Genomic DNA, 26,835 nt, shown 5'->3' with positions numbered 1-26,835 from the left:
AGGTAGGTACTGAGGAAACCACATGAACTCCTCAAGGCAGTCATCACCTACCTCTCCTGGGGGCCTAGGACACGGTCTTCATGTAGCACCAGATCTGGGGGAGGATGGATTGTGGCATCTTCTTTCCTCTCCTTGGGTTCACATGCTGTCCCCTTCTCCTCTTCACCTGTCACCTCCAAGGCTTTCTCTTGTTCTCCAAAGCCCACTTGGCCATCTCTGGAGAAGCTGCCAGAGCTGTGGCATGAATGAATCGAGTCCCTCTCCCGACGGTCATCATCTTGTTCATGGCATTGGTCTAGTTCACTCAACTGAGAGCTTCCTTGACTCACATTACAGGAGGAGCCATACCTACTACTGCTGGTGGGGCTGTGAGAATGAGAGGAAGACAGATGAGTAGTTACACGCAAACTAGAGACCAGGACAAAAGTAACTGATAAATCCAGAAATAAAGATGGCAAGAATCACAAACAAGAGGTTCCTGGGAAGACCGGTCCAAACTTCACAATCTAGAAGAACTAGTTTCTAGTCTGCAAAAACACAACAAGAAAAACAATACAATATGCTGGGTTCTCCAATAGCACTTAACCTTAACCTACATTTATTTGACTTTGAAGCATACTTTATCTTAATGTGATTTTTGTAAGTAGGATTAAGAATTATTAAAATACTGGGGCGCCTGGGTGGCTCAGTCAGTTGAGCATCCGATTACGGCTCAGGTCATGATCTCATGGTTTGTGAGTTCGAGCCCCGCGTCGGGCTCTGTGCTGACAGCTGTGACAGCTCGGAGCCTGGAACCTGTTCTGGATTCTGTCTCCCTTTCTCTCTGACCTTCCCTTGCTCACACTCTGTCTCTGTCTCTCTCAAAAATAAATAAACATTAAAAAAAATAAAAATTTAAAAAAGAATTATTAAAATAGTCTGGCACCAGGGTGGCTCAGTTGGTTTAGCGTCAGACTTGGGCTCAGGTCATTATCTCGTGGTTCCTGAGTTCCGGCCCCATGTGGGGGTGCTGACAACTCAGAGCCTGGAGCCTGCTTCGGATTCTGTGTCTCCCTCTCTCTCTGCCCCTCCCCCTCTTGTGCTCTGTCTCTCTCCCAAAAATAGATAAAACATTAAAAACAAACAAACAAACAAACAAACAAAAGGATTAGGGGAGCCTGGGTGGCTCAGTCAGTTAATCGTCTGACTTCAGCTCAAGTCACGATCTCACGGTTGGTGGATTCGAGCCCTGCATCAGGCTCTCTATGCTGACAGCTCAGAGCTTGGAACCTGCTTTGGATTCTGTGTCTCCCTCTCTCTCTGCCCTTCCCCAGCTTGTGTGAGAGCACACGTGCATGCACACTCTCTCTCAAAAATAAACATTAAAAAAACATTTTTTAAAAAAGGATTATTAAAATAGTCTGTTGTTTATGCCTAAAATTCTTTACTCAGACTTTTTTTTTTTTTAAGTGTTTATATATTTTTGAGAGAGAGACAGAGAGACAGAGAGCAAGGGCAGAGGCAGAGAGAGAGGGAGACACAGAATCTGAAGCAGGCTCCAGGTTCTGAGCTGTAAGCACAGAGCCTGATGCGGGGTTCAAACCCACGAACTGTGGGATCATGACCTGAGCCGAAGTTGGATGCTTACCAATGAGCCACCCAGGTGCCCCTTTACTCAGACTTCTAAAGAAACTTGTCCAGCGGCCTTGATTAAAGTCTTCCATACTTTATTTCCATAAAGTAAAATGGATGAACTCTACTTCCCTTTCCTATTATTTATTAAATTGATGTCCCCTTGATGTCCCCTTTTCTTCCTCTACAATTGTAAATGTGAATGTCTGTTCCTTAGGATGACCAAAGGAGATTGGAGATGTTCCTTCAATTATCTCTGAGCTATCTACTTGATGAGGTAATGGAAGCCACTAGGAGATGAAGTCTATGACCAAAAAAAAACTCTTCAGGGGAATGGTCTCATCAACAGAAATGTTACAGTGGTATGTAACACGGAATGTCCCAAAGATGAACTCGCCCATCTGTAACTGAGTTGCTCTCAGGACATGGCTAAAGTAGACATGTCTACTTTGGATAAAGTAGACAAAGTCCAACTCTAGGATCTGGGTCAGGGCCATATTAATGCATTTTTATACCTGAAGAAAGGCCAGCCCAACCTGTTCTCAATCATCTCAATTCCCATACCCAGAAAGTTAATTCGTTCCTAGAGACAGTACCTAGAGCAGAGAAAGTGGCAGTGATTCATGATTAGAAAGAAGAGCAATATCTGCAAATTACTCCTGGGAGGCATATACTGAATTTAAGGGAGTCAGTTCTATTGAAGATAGAGGTTCGAGGGGCACCTGGGTGGCTCAGTCAATTAAGATCCAACTATCGTTTTCAGCTCAGGTCATGATCGTGTGGTTCATGCTGACATCACAGAGCCTGCTTGGGATTTTCTCTCTCCCTCTCTCTCTCTGCCCTTCCCCTGCTCACACTCTCTCAAAATAAATAAACTTAAAAAAAAAAAAAAAAAGACAGAGGTTCTAGGTGATGATCTACCAGATCTATCCCAGCCCATTTGGATACTTCTATCCCAAGTCAGGGGCCTTCCTTTCACTTCTGGTATCCTGCTGGGAAGTTTCCATGCAAAAGGACAAAGAATTTCCTTGCCACAGAGTCAAACTTTTAACTAAAGGGCTTATTTTACCTTTGGCCAAATGAAGATAAATCATTATTGTTTTCTAATGATATTTTCCCTATGGTTCCTCCCAATTACCTGGTATTTTCAGACTAATTACTGATCCTTCATCCCATGGCAGCAGGACAGGCACCACGTCACTGTTCTGAATAGTCCCTAACAAATCTGTGTACACACACACACACACACACACACACACACACACACACCAAGACCAGCCCCTTTGGACAGTTTTGTGTGGGAGGTCATGGCAATATTCCTAAATTGCACTGTATATGGTGATTTCTCTTAGGGGAAATAGTATCTTTTCCATGTGGACCCTGCACAATGCTCCAGAATAAAGAACTACAGCAAATGATAGCCCTGAACTCCTGTGACACTTTATTCAAAGCACTTACCAGGCACCAGCCTCAAGGGTACAAAAAGGCAAAGACTGGAAGAAGCTATGCAGGATCCATGTGGAATAGGATATAGAATATATAAATTATCTCAACCTCTGCATTTTGCATGTTACTTAATAACCTCATTGCCACTGGAGAAAGTATCTTAGAAGACTTGAAAAAGCAAAGCAAAGTAGGTCGCTCCCTAGTTAATAAGTGCTGAAGTCCCAAGGAAGCATCCTAGCCTGTTATGTGGCTATAATTAATATATGCCACATGACTACTTGCTGCCTCTTCCTACCCTCCATTCTCTATGCCACTTTACACTAGGCAGAGCAAACCAGAATGCGTAAATACCAGGGCAAAGCCTTTCTTTTAGAACTAAGTTCCTTCTTCCAATAAATGAATTATATTTGGCACTAGAGAGATGGGAAAGAATGAGGAGACCCACACATTATTTGTTACTTAACCCCTAGTTAACATAAAACTCAGGTGCTAGGAAAGACACAGGAAAAATAAAAAGCAGGCTACCATTAATCTACCACTAAGTCACTGCATCATAAATGGTCAATTCTTTAAAATCATTTATGATGCTTTAGTTGAGAACAGGCCTTGTGTTGGTCTTTGGTTCCTTGATGTCATGCAGAGTGACTGGCTGCTGCACATCTGAAAGAGCCTCAGCGCTAGCAGGCACCACCTCCTCTTCTTGTCTTTCTAGCTGGTGAAGTAGCTCAATGAGAACAGGCCCTTTGTCGGTCTCTGGTTCCTTGATGCCATGCAAAGTGACTGGCTGCTGCACATCTGAAAGAGACTCAGAGCTAGCAGGCATCACCTCCTCTTGTGTTTTTGGCTGGTGAAGTAGCTCAGTGACAGTGCAGTGTTCTTCCTTATGACTCCCTGAAGGACAGGTGGAGGTCGAGAGGTTGCTTTTGGAACCCCAGTGTTCTCCAGATGCTGAAATTCCCTGCTTGTTTTCCATTTCTCCAGGCCCTGAAAGCTCTTGAGTACATATACTTGGCTTGGTCTCCAGCTGCTCAGAGGTCCCAGAGGGCTGAGTAGCTGGCTCAGCACTAGCTCCAGCTATTTGAGAAGCCTCTAAAGTTTTGTCAGCCTCACTAGAGTTAAGATCCTGATCGCCGCTGATAACCAAAACTGGAGAAGAGGATTCTGCAGGCATTTGTTCAGGGCCCCCTTTGTTCTCTTTTGGCCATGTGAATGAAAGATCCAGCTTCTTTCCAAACCTTAGTTTTAGATCACCTGCCAGTGTACTCCCTTTCCCCTCACTACCTCCCTCAAATAGATTTGACAACTTCTTAAAACTGCCCATTAAACCAGGCTCTGCTGCTCTACTGCCAGAGGAGGAAGGTGGGGAAAAGAAAGACCTCAGTGGTTTCCCACAGTCAGTGGCAGAGGATGGGAAATGGAGTTTTGGCCAATTGGTCATATTTGGGATCTCAAAAAGAGGTCTTGGCTGCTCTGTTTCTTGGGGGACTGTAGGTAGATCTTTGTGGGTATCAAGTATCTCACAATTTTTTCTGGCACAAAGCACAGGTTCCTCCAGGAGTGGTTGAAAAAGGTATCCTGGGGTTTCTGGTGTGGCACTCTGGCCAACATTTGCCTCACTAAATAGTGGAGTATTGGTTTCTACTGAATTGGCTGCCTGTAGCTCCAAGAAGTCTTGGTTTGTGGAGGTAGATTGCATAGCTGGCTCTGGCTCAAGAGGACTGGGTGGCTGAAATGGAGGAGGAAGCTCTTTGGCCACACAGGTAGGATCTGGATCCAAGTGTGATGGTAATGAAATGTGCTCTGCTTCCAATGATGTCTCTGTGTCTGTGCCCTGCAACAACCCCATGTCTCCTTCATCACTCAGAGACAATACTCCTTGTCCAGTATCATCCTCTGAAACAGAAGGTGCAGCCCTAATTGTTTCAGAATCTTGGGATTCTAGAATATTGTCAGGAATATTATTGTTTTCCATTTCAGCTGTTAATTTAGTATCATCTATCAGGATCTCGGAGTCTGACTTTGCACTAACCACAGTCATTCTACACTCACTGAGAGTAGATTCTGAATTGAATGCTGGAGAGGAAGTTTCTCTCCATAAATTTTCTGGAGGTACTAATCCTACAGTATCTCTGCAACTACCATTTTGAGGCCATGCAGTAGCTGGGATCGGCGATTCTTGTTTGTGAGTCTCTGATTTGGGACTTTTAAAAATTCCAAGTAACTCACCTTTGAGGGACTGAGATGATGCACGAGAAGAAAGAGAGAAAAAGGAGTTTTTTGTTGGAGGTTTAGGAGAGGAGAAAAGTCCAGAGAAAGTTTTGGGAGGTTCAATTAAGCACTCAGAGAAAGATTTCACTTTTGTCACAAACCCTGAAAACATTTCTACTGAAGAGCCCAACATTGATTTGTCTTCCTCTTTATCTGTCTCTAGGCTCTGGAGGTGCCCTGTATACCCTTGCTCCACAGAGGGCGAGGTTGCCTCCAGGATCTGTGTTAAGGTGTCATCAGGCGCCTTTTCTAATGGCAAGTTCAAAGGGTCACTCGTAAATCTTTCATTGTGGTGGTAGTTAGTACAACTGTCTAAATTGTTGAGCTTTTTGGTCAAATGGTTATCATGTGAAAAAGACTTGGCCAGGTTGTCACAAGGGAAGACTTCCTGTATGAAAGGCTCTTCTTCATAGGGAGCTACCCCAAGGGTCTCTGGACCAATGAGCAGAGTTTCAGTTTGTACCTGAAATCCTGGTGAATGAGGAACATCGTCTTGCAACTTATTCATCTGGAAATTTGCTAAAGATGTCCCTGGTCCATTACTAGAATCTAGTTTTCCCTGATGGTCCTCTACATTGAGCTCATCTGTAAGGCAAGTAACCTCAGTAGTGTTGCTAATAGAAACACAAGGAACTATTTGCTGTTCATGAGCTACCTCCTGGACTATGCGATCTCTATTGCCACTGGAAACTTCTCTAGTCATTGTGCCACTCATGTCTACAAAAACACTTGGCTTCTTACAGGGCTGAGAAGTCACTGGAGCAACTGTTGAAAGGCTATGTTTTTCCCCAGGAGTCTGCTGCTTTTCGTCCAAAAAGGACAAGCTGAAGAAACTAAAAGGGCTATTATGAGCGGCATCCTTCTTGCTGCTTGAGTTAGTAGTGGAAAAAAAGGAAGGAAGTGTGAATAGCCTTTCTGCTTGAGATTTGGTTCTTGGTAGAGCAGCAGAGGCTCTGTTCTCAGATTTTTCAGATCCAGTCAGGAAAGAAAATATACTCTTTCTGGCTGGCAACTCTGGCTGAGATGGAGATGTTGTGGCAGTTGAAAAACTCCAGTCTTGGTCAGAAGAATGATCCTGTTCGTTTGAATTTCTTCTGCTCAGAATATCAACAGACAGTTTACTACTTCCTGAAACTTCTGTCACTGTAGACACAACGTTAGTTTCTATTGAAGAATCTCTGGAAGACTCTTTGAGACAATTTCTTGAGAACGATGGATTTGGTGATTGCTGGATTAGGCGGTCTCTGGAAGATACCTCTTTTCCAGTCAAATTATTACTCTGTATATCTATAGTTGATGGTTCTTTTAGCCCACTGTCATCAATAGTAATCTGCTTGTTCAGACTCCTAACTCGAACCTTCCTTTTAGAGGCAACTGGCATAGCAGAAAAGTTCCCAACATCCTGGCTATTTAGCTGTGCAGGATTAGGACTTGATTTGACTTCATCCTTATTAACCATAGAGGAAACAGACATATTTTCAGTTGTCTGTATAGAAGATACATTGGTTTTAAATAAGTCCCCAAGGGTGCCAAAAAAATTTGAAACACCAGAAGATTCATTCTTTTGCTGAGAAGGTATATTTTTATCTTCATTCTTTTCTAAATTTGGTGATCCTTCTTTATTTGCCTGGGTTTTAAAAAGGTTCAAAAATCCAGATGCCTGTTTTCCATTTGACACCACACTTACTGAAGGGTCTTCTCCCCGGCCAAAGAGTTTCAATGCACTTTTAAATAATGTTCTCTCAGACTCTTTGGAAGACTGGTCATGGAGAAGCTCACAGTTCTTGTGTTCATCCTTACTGAATTGTGATGTAAGAGGAATGGAAACAGAGTCAACTGTAATGATTTCCTCATTTTCTATATCCGCTTTAGCCTGAGGAGTTATTTGGCTTACCTGGACAACAGATTTTAACAAACTTTGTTTTTTCACATGAATACTTTTATTTAAAGGGAATTCTTGCTTCATATTTTTAAATTCTGGTTGCGGAACATTGGGTACTGTTTTTCTTTCTAAATCCTTTTTGAGAAGACCTTCTTCTTCATTTTGGGAGTTACTCTCTAATTGCTTATTCAAGATTAATGACTGAACACCACCATTTGTGAGCTCTGCTAAGTCTGACTCCTGATTCATTTTCTTTAAAACCAAAGACTCTAAGGATTCATTCTCATCAAAATTCAAAGTCCTTGTAACCAAAGCACCCAAAGCAGAAAATAATGAGGTTCCTTTTTTCAATGATGACATCTCTCCTGTTTGCTGTAGGCTATTAGTCATATCTTCAAAATGAACCAAAGAGGTAGCTTCTTCAGAAGACTGAATCCAATGGAAACTGGAAGGGTAAATTGATGCATCCTTAGCAAGAAGCTGATACTTACTTCTCTCTATAACAGGATTTTTATTTAAGTCATGATTACCAATAGTTTGGGGCTGATTTCTGAGATCCAATATATATTCAAAGTCTTCAGAACTACACACCACTTCTTCAAAAGATCTAAAATTTCCTTTAAACTTTTGAAGATTATAGCCTGAAAAATCTAATGGTTGATCCTTTTGGCTATAACTTGACTGTTCAAGTACTTGTGAAAAGGTTCCTAAATTTAGATACACTGGTCCCTCACTTTTTGGCAAAACTACAGATAAATCAAGAGGGTCATCAATTGGTTCCTCTTCAACATACCAGGATAATTCATCTTCCTTGTCATGTACTTTAAAACTACAGGCTGATATAATGCTGTCATCCAACATAATACTTGATAGATCATTTGTTTGTAAATCACAATTCAAATATTCTTGATAAGAACAATCAGGTATAAATAAATAGGCATACTGCCCAGTAGAATCAGTGAGGAGATAATACATATACTGACCATCATGAAACATATAATATCCATAATCTCCATTCTCTGATGGCCACCACACTCCATTTTCAAGACATGACCACCATTCCTGGTAGTCATAACTGACACTTGAAAAAACAAAGTTTTCATCCATTCTTAATGATTCTTGATCAACTACAGAATATGTAGTCTTCTCATAACCTGAAGAACAACTTAAGTCAATGGGCAATTCTTCTAGTGAATTCGTAGTCTCACTAATTGGAAGATATGAATTTCCATATAATGAGTGAGCTGCCCACATATCACTTCTTAATAAGTTATCTTCATTAAATGCTAACTGGTCCAATGATTCATATGGTAAGTCACGCCAAATGACACTGTTTGGATTTGTTTTCCACTCCAAGATATTTGCAGTTTGATCCTTTTGGCAAAAATTTATTGCTGAGCTTTCTGAGTCAGGCCACAGGAAAACATCAGCTGATGGGAATGTATTTTGATTTAGCATATAATACACTGGCTGAAGTTTTCTGGAATTTTTAGAGAAATCTTTTATATCAGAGTCCCATTCAGAACAGAAAGGATTATTCATCTCTTCAAAAGCCTGATAGTGGTTTGATTTATTAAGAGTGTTAGTATTTAATGTATGTGGGTTTAACTTGTTTGAATTTTCATGTATTTTCTCCTTAAGAACATGGTGTGGTGTCAGCCTCTCAGCCAAAGATTTCTCTAAGAGGCCCTGCTGAGTGCTCGGAGCGAAGTCAAGTATCCTGTCCTCAGAAGAGGGGCAATTCTTTTCACTTAGCTGGTTTTTCCACATAGGAGAGCAATGATCATTATCACCCCAAGCATCAGATAATGGTATGTTTTCTTTAGGTAAAGATATAAAGTTTTTTATTAAGCCAGATGTTTCTTCTTTTTCAACATGGTTCCTCTGATTCTCAGAAGTCACATATGAAGTAACAGGGATCTCATCCACAGATAAATGTTTATTTCCATTCAAACTTTTTATATTGCCTAAAGACATGGACTTTGCCTCATCTGGTTTACAATCAGTCACATTGTTATTGTGTATCAAGTTAAATATTCCAGAGAGTAATCCTGGAGTATTATTCTTATGATGAGAGTCACCACTTTTCAAATTTAATTCTTGTTGATTAGACAAGTTTTCAAGAGAAGAAAACCTGTTAAATAGGCCAGAAAGGAGGCCTCCTTGGATTCTTTTCTTAGAGGCTTTATCTACAAGTCTGTCTTCATTAATTTCATTAACCAAGGTGGATTTTGAAATGGTAGAAGTAAATGTTAATGAGTCTGATACTGTTAAAGATGTCACTTGTGTAAGAGTCTTACTTTCCTCTGAAGAATCTGAAGGAATATATTCTTTGGACACAACTTCAGGGATGGCTAAAGTATCTATCTGACAGTTCTCTGCTGCTGTGTGATCACTTGAATTCAATTTCTCTATATTCCCAAATTTCCCACGATCGTTATTAATAATTGGAACAGAATTAGACTTTATTCTATTAAGTGTGGTATCTTCAGGACAATTTATTTGGTCATTTTTATTAAATGTTTCTGTATCATCAGGTTTCCCTAAATTATTATGAATATTTGGAACTGAACTAGATTTTATTAAATTAAGTTTGGCATTTTCATGGCAGTTTCTTTGGATCTCTTCATCAACAGTTACTGCTGAGTCAGGAAAACTCTGGTCATTGACAGTGGTACGACCATCAGTGAAAGGAAATTTAAAAAGAGGAAAAATGCTTCCTTTCTCTCTTAAATCTTGCTGTTTCTCAGAATGACTAAGAACTCTGAAAAATGGAATATGTAGTTTTCTATTAAAGGGAAAGGAATGTCCATTTTTCTTATGGCCCCTTTCCCATCCATCTTCCTCCAACTGGTGAATTTTCATAGATTCTGACAAAGTCTCCTTTGAACAGGTCTCAGGTGAAGTGAGCAAAAACTGGCTAAAGGATTTTCTGAGTGGCTCAAGAAAATCATCATTACCAGTAACTTTCTCCCCCTCTACTGTCTTTGAAGAAGACTCTCTATTTGCAGTTGTACTGCCAGCTATACAAGGATGTCCTACAGTGTTTTGGGCACATATTTTTGATTGATGTGGTACCAGAGACAAATCTGTACAGGGTTTTCTTTCCAAGAGACTCTCAATATCATCTTTTTTATTTGCAGAACCACCTAAGCTTGAAGGTTCATTGGTCACTTGGGAAGACAACAAATCTTCACTTGTGGGCATTTGGGATGAGCTTGTAGTTTCTCCATCATGCCTATCTAAAGTGATGATTTTATTGTCATTGCCAAGGGTGTCTTTCCTTTGATTTGACTCTGAACCACACCCAACAAAGCTTTCCTTTCTTGTTGGCTTGTTCTGGTCATCTTTTTTGGTTTCATCCTTTTCGGAAAAGACCTTTAATGGATTTAACATGCTGAAAACAGACTTTATAACTGAACTCTGACTCTGTGGAGTGGAGTCCCTTCCAGTAGTCTCTGTTGCATCCTGAAGGCTTAAATTTCCAGTTTTACCACCTGTGTGCTCATTTTCAGAAGTTTTGTCATTTCTGCCAAAATCTTTATTATCAACTGTGTGAGAGAATAATGGAGATCGCATGGAAAGATCCTTCCCCAATACAGACTTGGCTCTGGGTTTAGATCCTGAATTAGTCGTCTCTATCTGATTAAGAGTTTCTGTTTTCTCTGGAACTAAATAAACCAGCTTTTCCACAGAGGTTGTTAGATGCTTTGTGCCTGAACCTACCTTTTCTGTAAGTGAACTGAACAAAGAACCAACAGCACATTTCACTCCATTCAGCTCAGGGAAAGAGACAGCCTTGTCCTTGTCATTCTTGACAATGGTTAAAGGTGGTATTTGATCTTCAAGCATTTTCTGTTCTGCATTATTACCAGTACTATTGTGTTTAAGTGATTTTTCAGTTCGTGAAAGGGAACCAAATCCATTAATCTCCTCTTCTTTCTCTGCTAAATATTCTGACACAGTTTCTACCAAACACTGAAGCTCATCCATTGTATCAACATAGTCCTCCTTGGGTTCCTCAAGAGAGGGAGGGGTCATCTCTTCCATGGGGCACCCAGACAGATCTCCAAGTGTGTTTGCATCACAGTTCATCTTTTGTAATGGGAATGCTGGATTTGTTACATTGTATTCTTCAGGAAAGCCTCCAATATGATGGATATTGGATGGATAACTTATTGGTGACAGTAAACCTTCTGGCTTATCAGTGAGAGGAGAACTCAGAAGTTCCTCAGAAGTACTACTAGTAGAATCTTCAAGAATATCTAATGGAGTGAAATTAGTGACATGCTGGTTTAAGCCAGATGATTTTTCACAGTTCTTGTAACCACCAGAAAGATCGTAATCATGATTTTCCACCGTGGTGGTCCAGATGCCACTCTTGACCACAAAGCCGTTTTTATAAGGGTGCAAAATTGGGTAATTTTGTTTCTTCTTTTCAGTGTGGCAAATGTTACAATTTTCAGTGTCAGGATATGTACTTTTGAAGTCAGTCTTAGTTTCTGATCTTTCATTGTACTGTGTTCTTTGACTGTGTTCAAAATCACGGTATAAGGGTTTATTTTTTCTTCTCCTATCTACTGTATCATATTTCTGAGGATAACTGGAGAACACAGATGTTTCATACTTAAGGTCAAAATTAAAGGCAGTAGAGAATTCAGTTTCTTGGCCCTGTGATGGTATCTTTTCCCAATTCTTGTACTTCTGTTGTTCTTGACGGCTGTAAGATTTATCAGTTTTTGAAAGAGTTCTAATTTCTTTTACTTCTGCTTCCTTTATGTTACTGTTTTCTAGAAATGCTTGTGGTATTTCCCCCTCTATCTCCTCATATATACCTTCTTGCTCTTCATAGTCAACATCAGAGAAAGCTGAAATAATCCTAATTTTGTCATTCTTAGCCTGCAAGTCTTGTCTGATATAAAGGGATAAAATTGGAGGAAGAGTAAGACAAAGAAAAAAGACGAAACAGGGAAAAGGAAGAAACAAATCATAAAATTCAGTGCACATTCAATGAGAAAACTAAAATAAAATAGTCAGTTTGACAAAAACCATTCAGACTAAAAACGTATGATAAAGAAATTTACATGTTCTTAAATCAGTATTAAAGCAATTTAGTCAAATAGTTTTTTCCACATCAGAAAAAGAACTGCTATAATAATAACTTTAAAATACTGTACTTCACTTGCTACCATGAGCTTTTTAGGATCCTTTTATTTTCTAAGAAAGATAGAGACAAACAAAATGAACATGTTTCCTCAATATTTAGACTGTATTTACAATGCCCAAGTTTAGAACAAAGTATTCGATGAAAATATATCAAGAGATTTCAAGAAACCTAAATTTGTTGATGAATTTGGGTCTGAAAAGATGTCAAGCTGTTAACTTACTGTAAGTTATTATTTGAGGCAGTGTAGTCAAGAATATGATCAAACATATTTCTTTTAAAAAGAAAAACTATCCACATAATAAAAATAATCTTTGACTGTCAAAAGGCAAACCTTGTTACAGGACCAACAAGAGCATATTATTTAAAGCATTACAATTTATGAAATTTAAAACTATATGCATCGAGGATCACAGTGAAATGACGACCTTTCCCTATATTGATTATAACACTAGAAGCTATATTCCAACTTAAGTCAATAAATACATAAGATACTTGACCTTTCTTTCAGTTAGATTAGAAACTGCCCACTTCCTGTGTACTCAAGTGGGGGTATATAGAGGACCTGCAGACTAGAAGCCTGTGAGCCCAGTATGTTCTTTTATAGACCTAACATCCAATTGTATTTATTTAGGAATCAGAAAGAAGATCATAGTGGTCTCATAGTCACTAAAAATCTTCAAGGGAGAAACTGAAGAGGTATTAATAATAAACTTCAAGAGATATTCTTTTGCTTTCGATCCCTCTGAACACTAGAGATACTTTGGCTATATATCTAACAAAGTCCAACTCTATTTTCAAATCTCAAATTATGGGCTTTTACATAATTTATGTAAGTTTCCAGTTACTCTGGATTCATTAGGTGAAAGCCCATTTGACTGGGGTACCTGGCTGGCTCAGTAGGTGGAAGGTGCAACTCTTGATCTCATTACTGTGAATTCAAACCCCACATTGGGTATAGAGATTACTTAAAAATATTTTTCAAAAAAGCCCATTTGGTTGAGACAGGAAATCCAATTTAACATTTTTTTTTTTTACATGGAGTTTCATTATTCTCCAGTATCCGCAAAAACTCAAACTAAACTAACTCCAGCCTAGAAGTCTTTATACTTCAACTTAAATCAATAGATAGCCATTGCTATAGTGAATGAAGCTATTTATTCTTACACTTCTAATTTACTGGCAGGTACTGAGAACATTTGTTCCCTCAGGATTTTAAATGTTCTTGCTAAAAAACTGTGTAATGTAAGGACTCAGACCATCTATAAGAACTTAGTATTTACAGTAAGAGAGAAGTTTAAAAATCAATGCTGGTGATAAAATTTCTTCAAACTTTTTAAAGGATGAATCATTTCAAAAATTTAAGTTAAAAATGTCTATGATAAAAGCTTACTTAAAAATCATGTTAATTTTTCTCTGCTGGAGAGGAAAAAATATTTATTCTTTAAACTCATTTCTTATACTGATACAATAAAACCAAATTTATATGGGATTAAGTTAAAAACATTTTAGGAAAAAATTTGCAATTTAAAGTATATTAGTAATACTCTTCTAAACATTATTATAGCAGTAGCCTAGGAAACAACCAAAATAATAATAGGGTAATAATTAAATAAAATGTAGTCATTTAGGTTGATGCACCATTATTATTGCTGGCCTACACATCTAAAACTTGGAAATATAGAGGGAAAGAAGGTCAAAAGTCATGGATTTTTGCTATTATTTTTTTCTTAAAGTAGGACAATATAAACAACTAAAATCAAATATATAAAATATGCAAATGTTCACTAATAAACCAGCAAGGAGTAGAGACCAACTACAGTAGAATTCCTGGCCTATTTCTTTTTAAAATCAGATTATAAAGAGTAAAAATTCTATGTGATGTTTGATAGGTGAAAAAGTTTCATTTAAAATATTCCCACAGATGATAGTAAACTGAGACAGGATGTTGTATAGCAGGTAGGCAACCATCTGAGGCTTGGGATTAATATTCACCAGTTTGGCAAGATAAGCAAAAAGAAATTATATTATGTTATGGGATGGTGAATTTTAGCAACCAAAATTATGAGCTAAACTGGAATGGTTTTTAAAATATATACAATGGAATACTACTTGGCAATGAGAAAGAATGAACTATGACCTTTTGTAGCAACGTGGATGGAACTGGAGAGTGTTATGCTAAGTGAAATAAGTCATACAGAGAAAGACAGATACCATATGTTTTCACTCTTATGTGGATCCTGAGAAACTTAACAGAAGAACATGGGGGAGGGGAAGGGGAAAAAAAAAAAAAGTTAGGGAGCCAAACCATAAGAGACTCTTAAAAACTGAGAATAAACTGAGGGTTGCTGGGGAGTGGGAGGGAGGTGAGGGTGGGTGATGGGCACTGAGGAGGGCACCTGTTGGAAGGAGCACTGGGTGTTGTATGGAAACCAATTTGACAATAAATTCCGTATTAAAAAAAATAAAAAATAAAAATAAAATATTAACCTCCAACCAATAATTAATTCAGGCAAGGATCATCAATGGATGCTACAATTAACAGGTAAAATGTTGTTGGGGAAACAGAGTAAGGACACAATCTAGGGTATCATTCCAGATACTCTAATTACAAAGGGTAACTTTACACTGGAAAATCTGGCATATACCAGATTTCTTAACTCAGAGGTCAAACTAAACATAACCAATAAAAAGGCAAAGTAAAATCATGTGTCTGCTGAGCATCTATTGTAATGTTTTTGCCAAAAATGTTTAACCTGATTCTAAACATGAAGAAACAATCAGCCAAACCAAATTAAGAGCATATTCTCAAAACAACTGGCCTGGACTCTTCAAAAAATGTTAGATTATAGTAGACTATAGAAATAGGAAATCAAATGTAATGTACCATGATCTTTGATTGGATCCTAGATCAAAAATGGAAATATGGAAAATGGAAAAAAGGAAATATACAGAAGATAATTGGGACAACTAGAGAAATTTAAATATGGTCCATATATTAAATAGTATCATTGTATTATTACATTTCTTAAATGTGATCATTATATTGAGGCTATGTAAGAGAAAGTCCTTTCTCTTGGGAATTATATGCTCAAGTACTTCCTGGTAAAGTAACATGGTATCTGCAATTAATTTCAAATAGTTCAGAAAAACAAATGCATGCACATATGAATATACATTAGAGAGAATGAAATAAAAAGTAAATGTAGCATAATGTTAACACAATTGATGAATCTAGATAACACAAATATGGATGTTGACTGTATTTGTCCAAATGTTGTTAGCATTTTTTTTAAGTTGGGGGAAGGAGGGGGAGCATATACATATATATTTGTTTTTATACTCAAAAATATATGATAATAGTCTATGGAAGGGTACATAAGAAACAAACAAGGGTGGTGTGAGAACTAGAAGACAGGAAGGGGATGGGGTAGAGAAGGACAGGTGCAAGTGGGAGATTCTTCATTATATGCGTTATTGTACCTTAACATTTTTTAACCATGTTTTGTGTATTTAAAATTTTTCTAAAGTTCCAGCAAAAGTACTGAATCTGCTATGAAGAGATCATCTAAAGTTCCAGGGAAATATTTAGGTAGGAAGGATTATCCAAACATTTAACATCTGTGATTTTCTTTTTTTAATCTTGGTGAAAAGTATATCAGAATCACTGGGCTGGGCACAGGCATGGGCTGGTTTTCAATCATCCACCCTAAGTGAGCATGCTCCCACCAGGTGAGAGTCACTGATCATAAAGAGAAATATTTATAACAGAAATGTCTAAATGGGGATGTATAAAAGAGAAAAAAAAAGACTGATAATCTGTACAGAATGGCTGGAGCTTGGCCTTTCAGATTGCTATATTTGCACTACCACCTCAAGTTAAAGCATCAAAATATTGTCAGTTGTATCTTGGAAACTACACATGAGGAAAAGAAAGTGCTTTGTTTCTAATACCCACCTGAGGGCCCTCCGCTCTGGATAATCAAGATCATAACTTTGCATAGAGTCATTGCAAGAATCCCGGGAACTGCCCTGAAGTAGCAGCTGCTGTGGCAATCGCACAGGCACAGGAAACTGGTGCACAGAAGCATTGGGCTGGGAAGTCGTATGGTAAGGAGGTGGGATGCTATTGCTGGTCTCACTGCGATAGTCACTATCTCGGTCATCAACGGCACTATCAGGATCTTCAAAAGCTGTGAAAGAAGCACAGTCAAAGCATTCCAGCTTTATTTAGTTCTTCAGAATTTTCTTCTGCTTCTATCCTAAGTAGCCACAAGCCTGGACCTTGAGGACAAGAACACATAAGCCAAGTGACTTAAATGCCATATGGAAAACTGTTTCAATTAATACTCACAAGTTTCTTTCCTTATGAGACAAGACACTTGTTTTCATTTTAGTGCTCATTCTCAAGAGGAGTTCCAAGTTGCATTTTCCCAGTGCAGAATTCTCTGGAATTCTGACTCTCTAGCTATCATAACTCTAGTTAAAAATTTGTTTCTAAATGTCATAGATTCTAGTATTTTACTGTTATAAAAATGGGCAAAAGAGAAATTCTCATTTGAAGTTGGCTTGCTGCTTTCAGACTTTAAAAACAGATGGCTAAACCCAATAAGCAGGTCCAACTTCAGAAGCTGGTCAGGTAATGAGGAAAGTCAAAGCCAAGGTTCAGCAATCAAACCAAAAGCTTGACTAAGAATAGCAGCAGTTTGTTTTTTTTTTTTTAAGTACTATGCCAACTTTTAAATTTTTTTTAAGTAAGCTCTACACCCATTGTGGAGCTTGAACTCATGACCCCCAATCAAGAGTCACATGCTTTACTGACTGAGTCAGCCAGGCACTCCAGAACAGTCTCACTGTCTTGCTGCAACAACAGGTTTTTCTAACAACTCCTATCAAGCACCTACATCCTGGGGCTCAGAATTTCCATCTGAAGCCTGGGCTAAAGAGGAAAACATAAGCACTGGCAATGGAATCTTGCTGACAATGCAGCCAAGTTTATCTAACAACAGTGTCTATAATTTCATAAAATTATTTCTGCTTTTCAGGCCAGCACCTGACAAGCTAGTTTTATTCTTGATGTTAGCTAAAATGACCGCAGTTACAAATCCTGCTCCAAGCATGATCCCATATGTCCTGTCTTGCCAATTTCCTATTTGGCACAGTGAGGAAAAGGAATTATTTATCATCCTAAAATGGAGATGGACTCCTCATATTAGTAATTAAAAAAAAAAATCTTGGTAGTTACGTGGGCAGTGAAAACCTTCTGAAGACCATAAGATTGGGCTTTCACAATCGCTCATGTAGGAGATAAAAACCTGCATCCATGCAGTGGAAATGGAAAAGAGTTAAGGAACTGGAAAAAAAAATCCAGAGTGAAGTGATAAAACCAGGGGACAAATAGAAGGTAACAGGGAAATCACACCTTGGCTTGCACACTAGGACTACATGGTAGATAGTAATTCCACTAAAAGAGACAAGAGAGCTAAAACATGTGGGTTTTACAACCAATGAAGAAAATTTGAACACTGGATTCCAGACAACATTTGTGGGTACAGCTCAGAGTAGGGGTAGAAGATCTCATGAGCTTTTTCCCTTTTGAATTTAAGGCAACATATGAGCATAAGAAAAGGAGAGTAATCATTACCTCAGGAGAAAAAAATCGACATGAAAAAGAGGCTAACTTCAAAAATGGCCAGGAAGGGTACTAGTCAAACCATAGGGGATACAAAGCATTCTGCTCAGAAAGCATTCTGATCACACATTAGAAAAAAGAGACTTTTAGGGGTATTGGTTTCAGATCTTGATACATTTGTTGTTCTGAACACTAGAGAGAAAGGATCAAGGGACAAAAACCAGTATGTCTTTCAGACTTCGTGCTTTCTGAACCTACAGATGGATTTTTCATGCATACAGATGGGAGGACAGGGGCAAAAAAGCAGACAAAGCCGAAAAGCCTACTTAAACTCCAGTAGGAAAAGTATCAACACAGAGAACCAAAGAGGGAGCAGTGATAGACAATCTTACTGATTATGGGGCCAGAATTAGGAGCCCATGATACAGAGTTAGAAACTACTTAGTTTTTCACTGCATCTGATCTATTACTCCTAAATAATGCTCTGCTTTTTTATTTTGCTAGGCTAACAGGAAGAATACTCTAAAACTTTCCTAAAGGCTGACATTTCTATACTGAAGAAATAAAGGCGGGGCACCTGGGCGGCTCAGTTGGTTGAACATCCGCCTCTTGATTTTGGCTCAGGTCAAGATCTCAGTTTGTGAGATCAAGCCCCGAGCTGAGCTCTGCTTTGATGGTGCAGAGCCTGTTTAGGATTCTCTCCCTCTGTCTCTGCCCCTCCCCTGCTTGTGCGCTCGCTCGCTCTCTCTCTCTCTCAAAATAAATAAACTCAAAAAAATAAAGGGCAAATATTAAGAAACAAAATGTTTCTAGAAAGAAGAGGTTAGAAGTAGAAGAGAATATGAAAAGTAGGAGGGGACAGGAGAAAGGAAATACAAAAAAGTGAGGAGAGACAACAGAGAGAAATAGAAAAAAAGGTAGATGAGAGCAAAGACTAGCTTTTCTCCCTGGACACCATCCTCAATCTCCCTAGAAAGTAAACCTCCTGGCACCACCAAGGCTGATTAGAAACTAAAAAGGGAAATTAAGGAAAAAGCTTGAATAAAAGAATTGTGCTTTCAGTGTGGCAGTGGTGATCTCTTACTGGCTCTACTCTCTCCTCCACAACACCACTGCAGCTAAAACAGAAAACTCTTGGTTTCACTGAGAAAGAGAACCTATATGCAGGTTTGGTTACTCAGCTTAAGGAGGACTTGTGAGCTCGTATGAAGGCAAAAATAGAAAAGGCTGGGAAAATTAATTCATTCAAGTATTTATTGAGTGCCTATAAGTACAATGGTAAACAACACAGAAGATTCAGAGTGTAGAGTCAACCTAATAGGAGACAGAAAATATTGATACAAATACAAGAAACTAACAATCTTGAAAACAGTACAAACCCAGTGCTGTATCAGTTGAAGGTAAGGTCACTTCCTGTTAGTGTGAGCAGGGAAAAGTTTTATGGAGGAGAGGATTGTGAAAGACTGGCAGGTTTTCAACAGGTTAAGTTTGGAGGGAAATACCTCCTAGAATCTGGATAAAAATAATGCCATGTGTAAAGGCCCAATAGTGAGAAAGCCTATATATAATTTTGAAAAACACTTGGTAGTTCATTTGGCAGGTACATAAAAGGACATGGAAAGAAATGATAGAAAATGAACCTGGGGAAAGTAATCTAAGCTGGGTCAAAAATGGGCCTCTGGTACAGAGTAGGCACTCAAACAGTACTGAATGAAATACTGAACAATGAGGCTTTCTGGTATGTGGTGTTCCTGGATTGAATCCCTGTCTTTAAACCCAGAGTACAGATAGAACTTTATCAGCTTGAGAAAAAAGGAGAGAGAAATCAAACGATTTTTTTTTAAGGCTTACTTTTTTCTACTTGAAAACCTTAAGTTAGCTCTCTCAGGCTACCTTTGAGCAGCATTTCTGTAATGGAAATACTCAGGATTCAAATGACAGAAAGTACATATTCATGAGAAATCCCAGGGAGAACAAAATTTGGCCCCTCTTAGCACCTACTGGATATCTAAGCACTGGTACTCAACCAAACCCCCTGTAAGATGGATAACACAGCCAGTAATGTTAGCCAGAGGCTGTGTATCTTGCTGGAAAGAACTGACTGCCCACTCTCAAAGCTCTAGAATGAAGCTGGCTTCCAGCCTAGCTGGGCTGCTTCAAGGAGAGTCAAACCAGGTCCTCAGTCTCTTGTTCACAAAAATAAACTTCCAGAATGAACTTTCTTCTAGTCACTGCACTCCTTAGCCAAGAGATCAAAGGAGAGGGTTTCCTATACTAGGAGCTGATGGTATTACTTACCTCTGGGAAGGAAAAATCAAGAGATACTGCTAAGATTATAACTGGGACTTTGGTTTGAAATTTCTCTCTCTCTCCCTCCTTCCCTCCCTTCAAAAACCCCAGCCTGAAAGGATATGCCATTCCATTGCAAGTAATGGTCTCTTGAGATTTAAGTAGGAGAGAAGGGGGGGTGGAATTATATATGCTTATATGCATGAATATCCTGCTTCATAGTTCAGAGGGAGTGTGTTAAAGGCTAAAATAAAAAAAAAATTTTTAAGGATAAAATCAAGAAAATTAATAAGGAATTCAATTTCTTACGTACTCTGCTGCTCTCCCCAGCCCAAATAGGTCCAGTGACCTAAGAAAACCGCAAATGGTAGCAAAAAAGAAGAGTGACAGAGACAATTTTAGGAATAATTCAAAGATCATTTCCCCAACCCATCAATCATTATACACCTTACCTTGCTTGAGCCTGCCCTACTTGTGTTCCATTAATTTCACATAACATGTAGACAGGGTTCTGCCTTCTATCAAGCATGAGACAAATCTACAAAGTACCCTTGCTCTCTATAATTTACCATACAGAATAACAAAAAACAGCTTCTACATTCTTCGTTTAAAAAAGTTTTATTTATTTAAATAATCTCTACACCCAACATGGAGATCAAACTCATGACTCTGGGATCAAGAGTCACATGCTCCTCTGACTGAGCCAGCCAGGCATCCCTGCTTCTACACTATTTTAAACCTCCTTCTGGCCTAGGTCTCAGAACATCATCATTTAGGAGCATATATAACCTTCCTTATTCAAAATGACAAAAATTCAACCTGTCTCTAAGAAATCCTTCCTTGTCTTGATGTTTGCCAAATCTGAGACCACCACAGTATATCCCTGAGAATCTCAGACCTAACACAGTGGAAGAGAGTGATTCCCTTGTCTGGGAGCAATGATGTCTAATTTTGATGCTCTTTAAAAGGCCAAAGAATGGCATTAACCTCTAATCTTCCAAAATGTAATAAAACACTGTAGCCCTTTGGGTGCTCAGAGAGAGCCACTTTTTTTCTCAACTGCCTATAGAATTTAATAAAATCCATTAAAACACAAGAGCTTTGAATGACAAGAGAAAACTGAACATTTTCTATTCATTTTTCAGAATAAAAAAAATTCAATGTTAATTACATTTAAATCCTATTTCACACTCAAAATTGAATTTGAGGCAACTAATGTGATGCATGTGTGTGCATGAGCACACAATCACTAAAAATAGGCCTTTATCCCAAGAAACAAGGAGTAATTTAGCTTCATAATTAAGAATATGAGTACTCAGGCCAAAACTAAGTTCTTTTAAGCTCTGCCACTACTGGCTATATGGCCTTGAAGAAGTTATTACAGACATTTCCTCCAGGTAATATGAGAATAGTATAAGTCTTGTTGGTTACTGAAAGATTATAAGAGAAAATCCACGTAAAGTACCTAGCACAGGTCCCTGGAACAGGGCAAGCAATGGGCATTTCTTGTTGTTTTGTCATGTTGCCAAGTTTTTGCTTGCCTTATAAGTTCCTAATAAAAGCAGGAGGGTCCACACACTGACAACCCTAATATCTGCTGAGGGACTGTCAACGTCTGGGTTAGAAAGTCCTCAGAGTTCTAAAGGTGCAGTTCCCTTGAAAATTTGCGGTTAAGACTCAAAATTCTGGAAGCACTGAATGACGTCAAAACAGGATGGTTTCATTACCTGAGCCAACTCGCAATCCTGGGCATATGGGACTACTACTAATCAGTCACAGTCTACTTAATTTAACTATACACTGAGAGTCAGTTTTCTTCCTATACTTACTTTCTTCCCACTACCTCCATCTCTTCTTTTCACCCCTCAAAAAGGATACGTTGGTTTACTATGACATTTTTTGTTTTAATAATTTACTTACACCCTAAACACAGGGAAAGAAGGGGTCTAAAAGAAAATTCTTCCACGCTGTACCACTGTTGCCATAACAACTGTGAATAATTACCTTGCTTCTTTAAAAAAAAAAAAAAAATTTGAAAAATCATCACAGAACTTCAGAACATGCCTATCACCCTAGATTGCTCCAAGCAAGTGACAATGCTATTTCTCCTGAAACTCTGGACCCAAAGAAGCCTCTCATTGAAGGACACTGCCTCATCCTTGAATGTACCACAGCACTGCATAGCAGTTTCCTGGACACAGTAGGTACTCAATAAATGTCTATTATATGACTAAACCAAATGAATGATTTGATGCCATCTACAAGGTCCATCCCTAAGCCATGAAAATAAGTTATGCTCTCTGACCAACTAGTTCCCTATTGTCACTTGAGAGTGGTACCATTATAAGAGAAACAACACCAGTTTAAGTGGGCAAGTTTCCTTCCCCACTCCAAAAATGCACTAAAACATCTCACTAGCCAGTAGAACAATACTGAGGATTGTTAGGTTTTGCTAGGCATAAGTACCAATAAAGGGGGTAAGGGATTATTCCAGGAAATGGAAATTATACATGCAAAAGTATATTCGGTGAACCTGAAAACAGTTCTAGCATATCTGAATGGGAGGCTACAGGGTTATAAAAGAACCTAATCAAAGGAGGTCCCAGGTAATATTTAGAAATTTAATAATGTTAGGAAATTGGAATTATCTGGAGGTTAATGCAGAGCTGTCACAGCCTTTTTCTTTTTTCAATTCCAGTACAGTTAACATTCAGTGTTATATTGGTTTCAGGGGTACAATATAGTGATTCAACAATTCTATACATTACTCAGTGCTCATCATGGTAAGTATACTCTTAATCCTCTTCACCTATTTCTCCTGCCCCCTCACCCTGTTCCCCTCTGGTAATCTGTTCTCTACGGTTGACAGTCTGTTTTCCAGTTTGTCTCTTTATGTTTCCTTTGTTCATTTGCTTGTTTCTTAAATTCCACATAAGAATGAAATAATATGGTATTAAGCACGGGAGAGACAGAATCAGATTGTCATTTTAGAAAGAGAGTGGTGGTGGTGCAGTATGGCCAAAAGTTTGTAGGGTAGGTGGACTGGAGACTGGTGTCAGGAAGGCTGGTAAGGAAGCTACTATACTGGCCTGATGATGGCTTAAACTAGGAAAGTGGCAGAGGGAGTGGAGAGAGTGGGTACATTTGTGACATAAAATATATCGGGTTTAATAAGTATTGAATGTGGGAAGTGAGGAGAGTAAAACCTAAATAATACCACCCAGCTTTTTAGCTTGAGCTACTGGGTGGGTATGGCATCATTCATTAAGAAGAGAAATACAAGAGAGGGGCAAGTTGAAGGAGATGATGAATTCGGTGTTAGATTATTGGCTTTGAGGTATTTATGTGCTATCTCAAATGAATATGTCTGGGAGACAGATGGATACATGGTTGTGGAGCTGAGGAAAGATATGTGGAGTTGTAAGTTTTCAGAATACAAACTGCCACGAAAACAGATTTTTCTGCTTTGTTCCTTGCTGTACCCTTAGTGCCTGGCACAAAATAGCAGCTCAATAGGTGTAAATCATGTATAAAAATTAAAATGTCAGTATATAAGAACAATGAGGCAGAATGCAGGATAACGGGGGGGAGGCTGTACAAAGGGGTGAGGGGAACCTACAGAACAGCCACGTTTGAAAAGCAGACAAAGAAGGGAAGGGAAGAAACAAAGAACAAAACAAAGTGTTGGTGACGCTGTGAAGACACTGGCATTCTCATACATGGTTGGCAAGAATGCAAAGTGGTAGGTCACTTTGGAAAATCTTGGCATTTCTTACTAAGTTATATACATACCATAAAACCCAGCAACCCTCTCATATGTATTCACCCAAGAAAAATAAAAACATGTTCACGTAAAACCCTATACATGAATGTTCACAGTTGCCTAATTCATTTTCACTAATAACTATAAATATCCATTTGATAAATAAACAAATCATGGTATATCCATATAATTGAGTATTATTCAGGAATAAAAAGGCATGAACAGAAACACACAGATGAATCTCTAATGCAGTATGATAACTGAAACAAAAAAACCAAAAGACAAAAAAAGCTACATACTACATTATTCTTATATAATTTTCTGGAAAAGGCAATACAACAAGGGCAGAAAACAAATGAGGTTTTGCATGGGCCAGGAGTGGAAGTGGTTGACTACCAAAGGGGTTTAGAAAACTTTTAGGGTTGATGGAACTGCTTTATATCTTAACTATGGTTATGGTTATAAGACTGTATGTGCTTGTGTTTTGACAAACATAGTACTGGACACTATGAGGGAGATTTTTACTCTATGTAAATTATACCTTAATAAAACTGACTTTAAAAAAACAAAAAGGAAGAGTCCATGAAGGAGGGTGTGAAGAAGACAGAGAGGAAGAAAACCAGGGCCGTATCATCTCTGAATCAGAAAAAAAACCAAAAACAAAAGCAAGGTTTCAAGAAAGCAGGGATCAATAAGTGTTAAGTGCTACAGGAGAGTCAAAAAAAAAAAAAAAAAAAAAGAAACAAAAAAAAAGAAAGAAAGAAAAAAAGAAAGAAAGAAAGAAAGAAAGAAAGAAAGGAACTGAAAAAGGCCTACTGGATTTAGAAATAAAGAAGTTACTAAAAACTTTAATAGAAATGTTAATGAGTGAAAGCTGGAGTATAGACTGTTTACAAGAAAATGGAAGCACATACAATGGAATAAGGAGACATCAAGAGATTCCACAATTCATACAGTAAAACACTGAATGTGAGCATGGTGGAAGATACTGCTTATCACAGGATGCAAAAAAGGAAGCGAGCAGGGAACAGACAGTGGCCAAATGTGTTACAGAAAAAACTAAGTACACTAAGAGCCTCTTCTAAAACCAGCAACATTCTCAAATTGGGCATTCACACATAACAAATGTGTGCCAAACTGACAATTTTAATGAGCATGCTAATGTTTCCCACCTCCCTAGAGCCTTAAACCTCTTCAGTTCACATACTTAACACGTGAATAACCAATTACCCTGCAGTTCAGTGGCTCCTGATGCTAAGAGTTAGGCAGTCTGAGCCTCTATTGGCAATGACATTGTATTTATAATGTTATGAGCTCTGTGCAGATTAGCATTACCAAGTGTACCTCAAGCCCCAAACCACTGAACTCCTGGCACTTCCAAGCCAGAAACCACAAAACCATTCCAAAAATTCCTCTCTACTTTATCTCCCGTGTCCAGCCTGTTAATAAGCTTAATAGTTAATTCCACTCTGAGGTCTCCTTCTTACTGTCCCTTCTTCATAGTTTCTCAGTCCTTATCGAGGAATCCATTACCTCATGCCTGAATTATTGCAGATTATTGCTGGACTTGTGACCTTCTGATCTGTCCCATTCAATCAACCCAGCAGATGACAACTAGACTAATTTTCCTAAATCCCGTTTCTGATCACATCGTTACTGTTTTGATAATTTGTAACTGCTCACTATCTATAAAAGAGTATATTTATCTTCACGGCTTTTAAAGCCCTCTATGATCTGATACCAAATAAATATCAAATCTCACTGTCCACCATTCCCCCAAAACAAAGTCTTTGTTAACTGGCAAATAGGTATTGTCACAGTTCCTATGCTTGCCACACTTGGGAGATAAAGGAATGAGCCTGATTTCCCCTATTTGTCCCTCAACTTCTGAAGCCAGAATGTCCTTCGTTTCCACTCCTTGCTAATTTAATAGAATGGGTTTTGAGTTTTGGAACCAGATAAACCTAGGTTTAAAGCCATCACTTACTAACTGTGTGATCTTAGGCTGCTTAACTTCTCTGCCCTTCTATTCATCACCTATAAAAAATGAATAGTAATAACACCTCTCAAATTTGCATAAAAATTGAAAATTAAGTATGTAGCATTTAGCTCCATGTGCCAGACAAATGATAATTACTCAGTAAATGTTCCCTCTTCTCCCTTATTTAGTTGGTACCCATTCTTAAGTTCCACTTAAACAATTTTCCTTAAACGATGCTCAATTATTCTAATACAATGTCTCTATTATCAAAACAAAAACCATCTGCCTATTCCTGAAAAAGTTAAATACACATCTACCCATATGATCCAGCCATTCCACTTCTAGATATTTAACCAAGAAAAATTAAAACATATGATCATGAAAATGTTCATATTATTCACAATAACCAGAAACAACTCAAATGCCTAGCAATAGGTGAATCAATAACAAAATGTAGTATATCCATGATAGAATACTACTTAGTAATAAAAGGAAATGCATTACTGATACACTCAACAAGATGGATGAATTTCAAAAATTTTTTAAATGTTTTATTTTAGAGAAAGAGAGCACGTGCGCTTGCGCACAAGTGGAGGAGGGGCACAGAGAGAGAGAGAGAGGGAGAGAGAGATTCCCAAACAGGCTCTGCACTGACAGCAGTGAGCCTGATATGGGGCTCGAACTCACGAACAGTGAGATCATGACCCAAGCCAAAGTCAGATGCTCAGTCGCCTGAGTCACCCAGGTGCCCCTATAACACACTTAAAAAAAAAAAAAAAGAAAAAGAAAAAGAAAAAGA

At 38.4% G+C, this 26,835-nt stretch overlaps 1 protein-coding gene across 5 annotated transcripts in view; it reads right to left on the bottom strand.

Annotated features, from left to right (window-relative positions):
- The window catches only part of UNC13B (unc-13 homolog B), a 160,243-nt gene that overhangs the window by 83,274 nt on the left and 50,134 nt on the right, over positions 1-26,835 (bottom strand). For 2 of the 5 annotated variants that reach the window (XM_049625815.1, XM_049625823.1), the window contains exons 5-6: positions 16,330-16,564; positions 52-366 (exon numbers count right to left, since the gene is read on the bottom strand). In XM_049625815.1, the coding sequence (XP_049481772.1) occupies positions 52-366; positions 16,330-16,564 (550 nt within the window). Of the gene's footprint in view, positions 1-51; positions 12,120-16,329; positions 16,565-20,605; positions 20,642-26,835 lie in introns of those variants that run through there. The other 3 variants (XM_049625833.1, XM_049625851.1, XM_049625804.1) reach the window with 3 other exon arrangements.

The sequence above is a fragment of the Panthera uncia genome, chromosome D4 (assembly GCF_023721935.1).
Source record: "Panthera uncia isolate 11264 chromosome D4, Puncia_PCG_1.0, whole genome shotgun sequence".
Lineage (NCBI taxonomy): Eukaryota > Metazoa > Chordata > Mammalia > Carnivora > Felidae > Panthera > Panthera uncia.
This window is presented reverse-complemented; position numbering and strand designations above follow the sequence as displayed.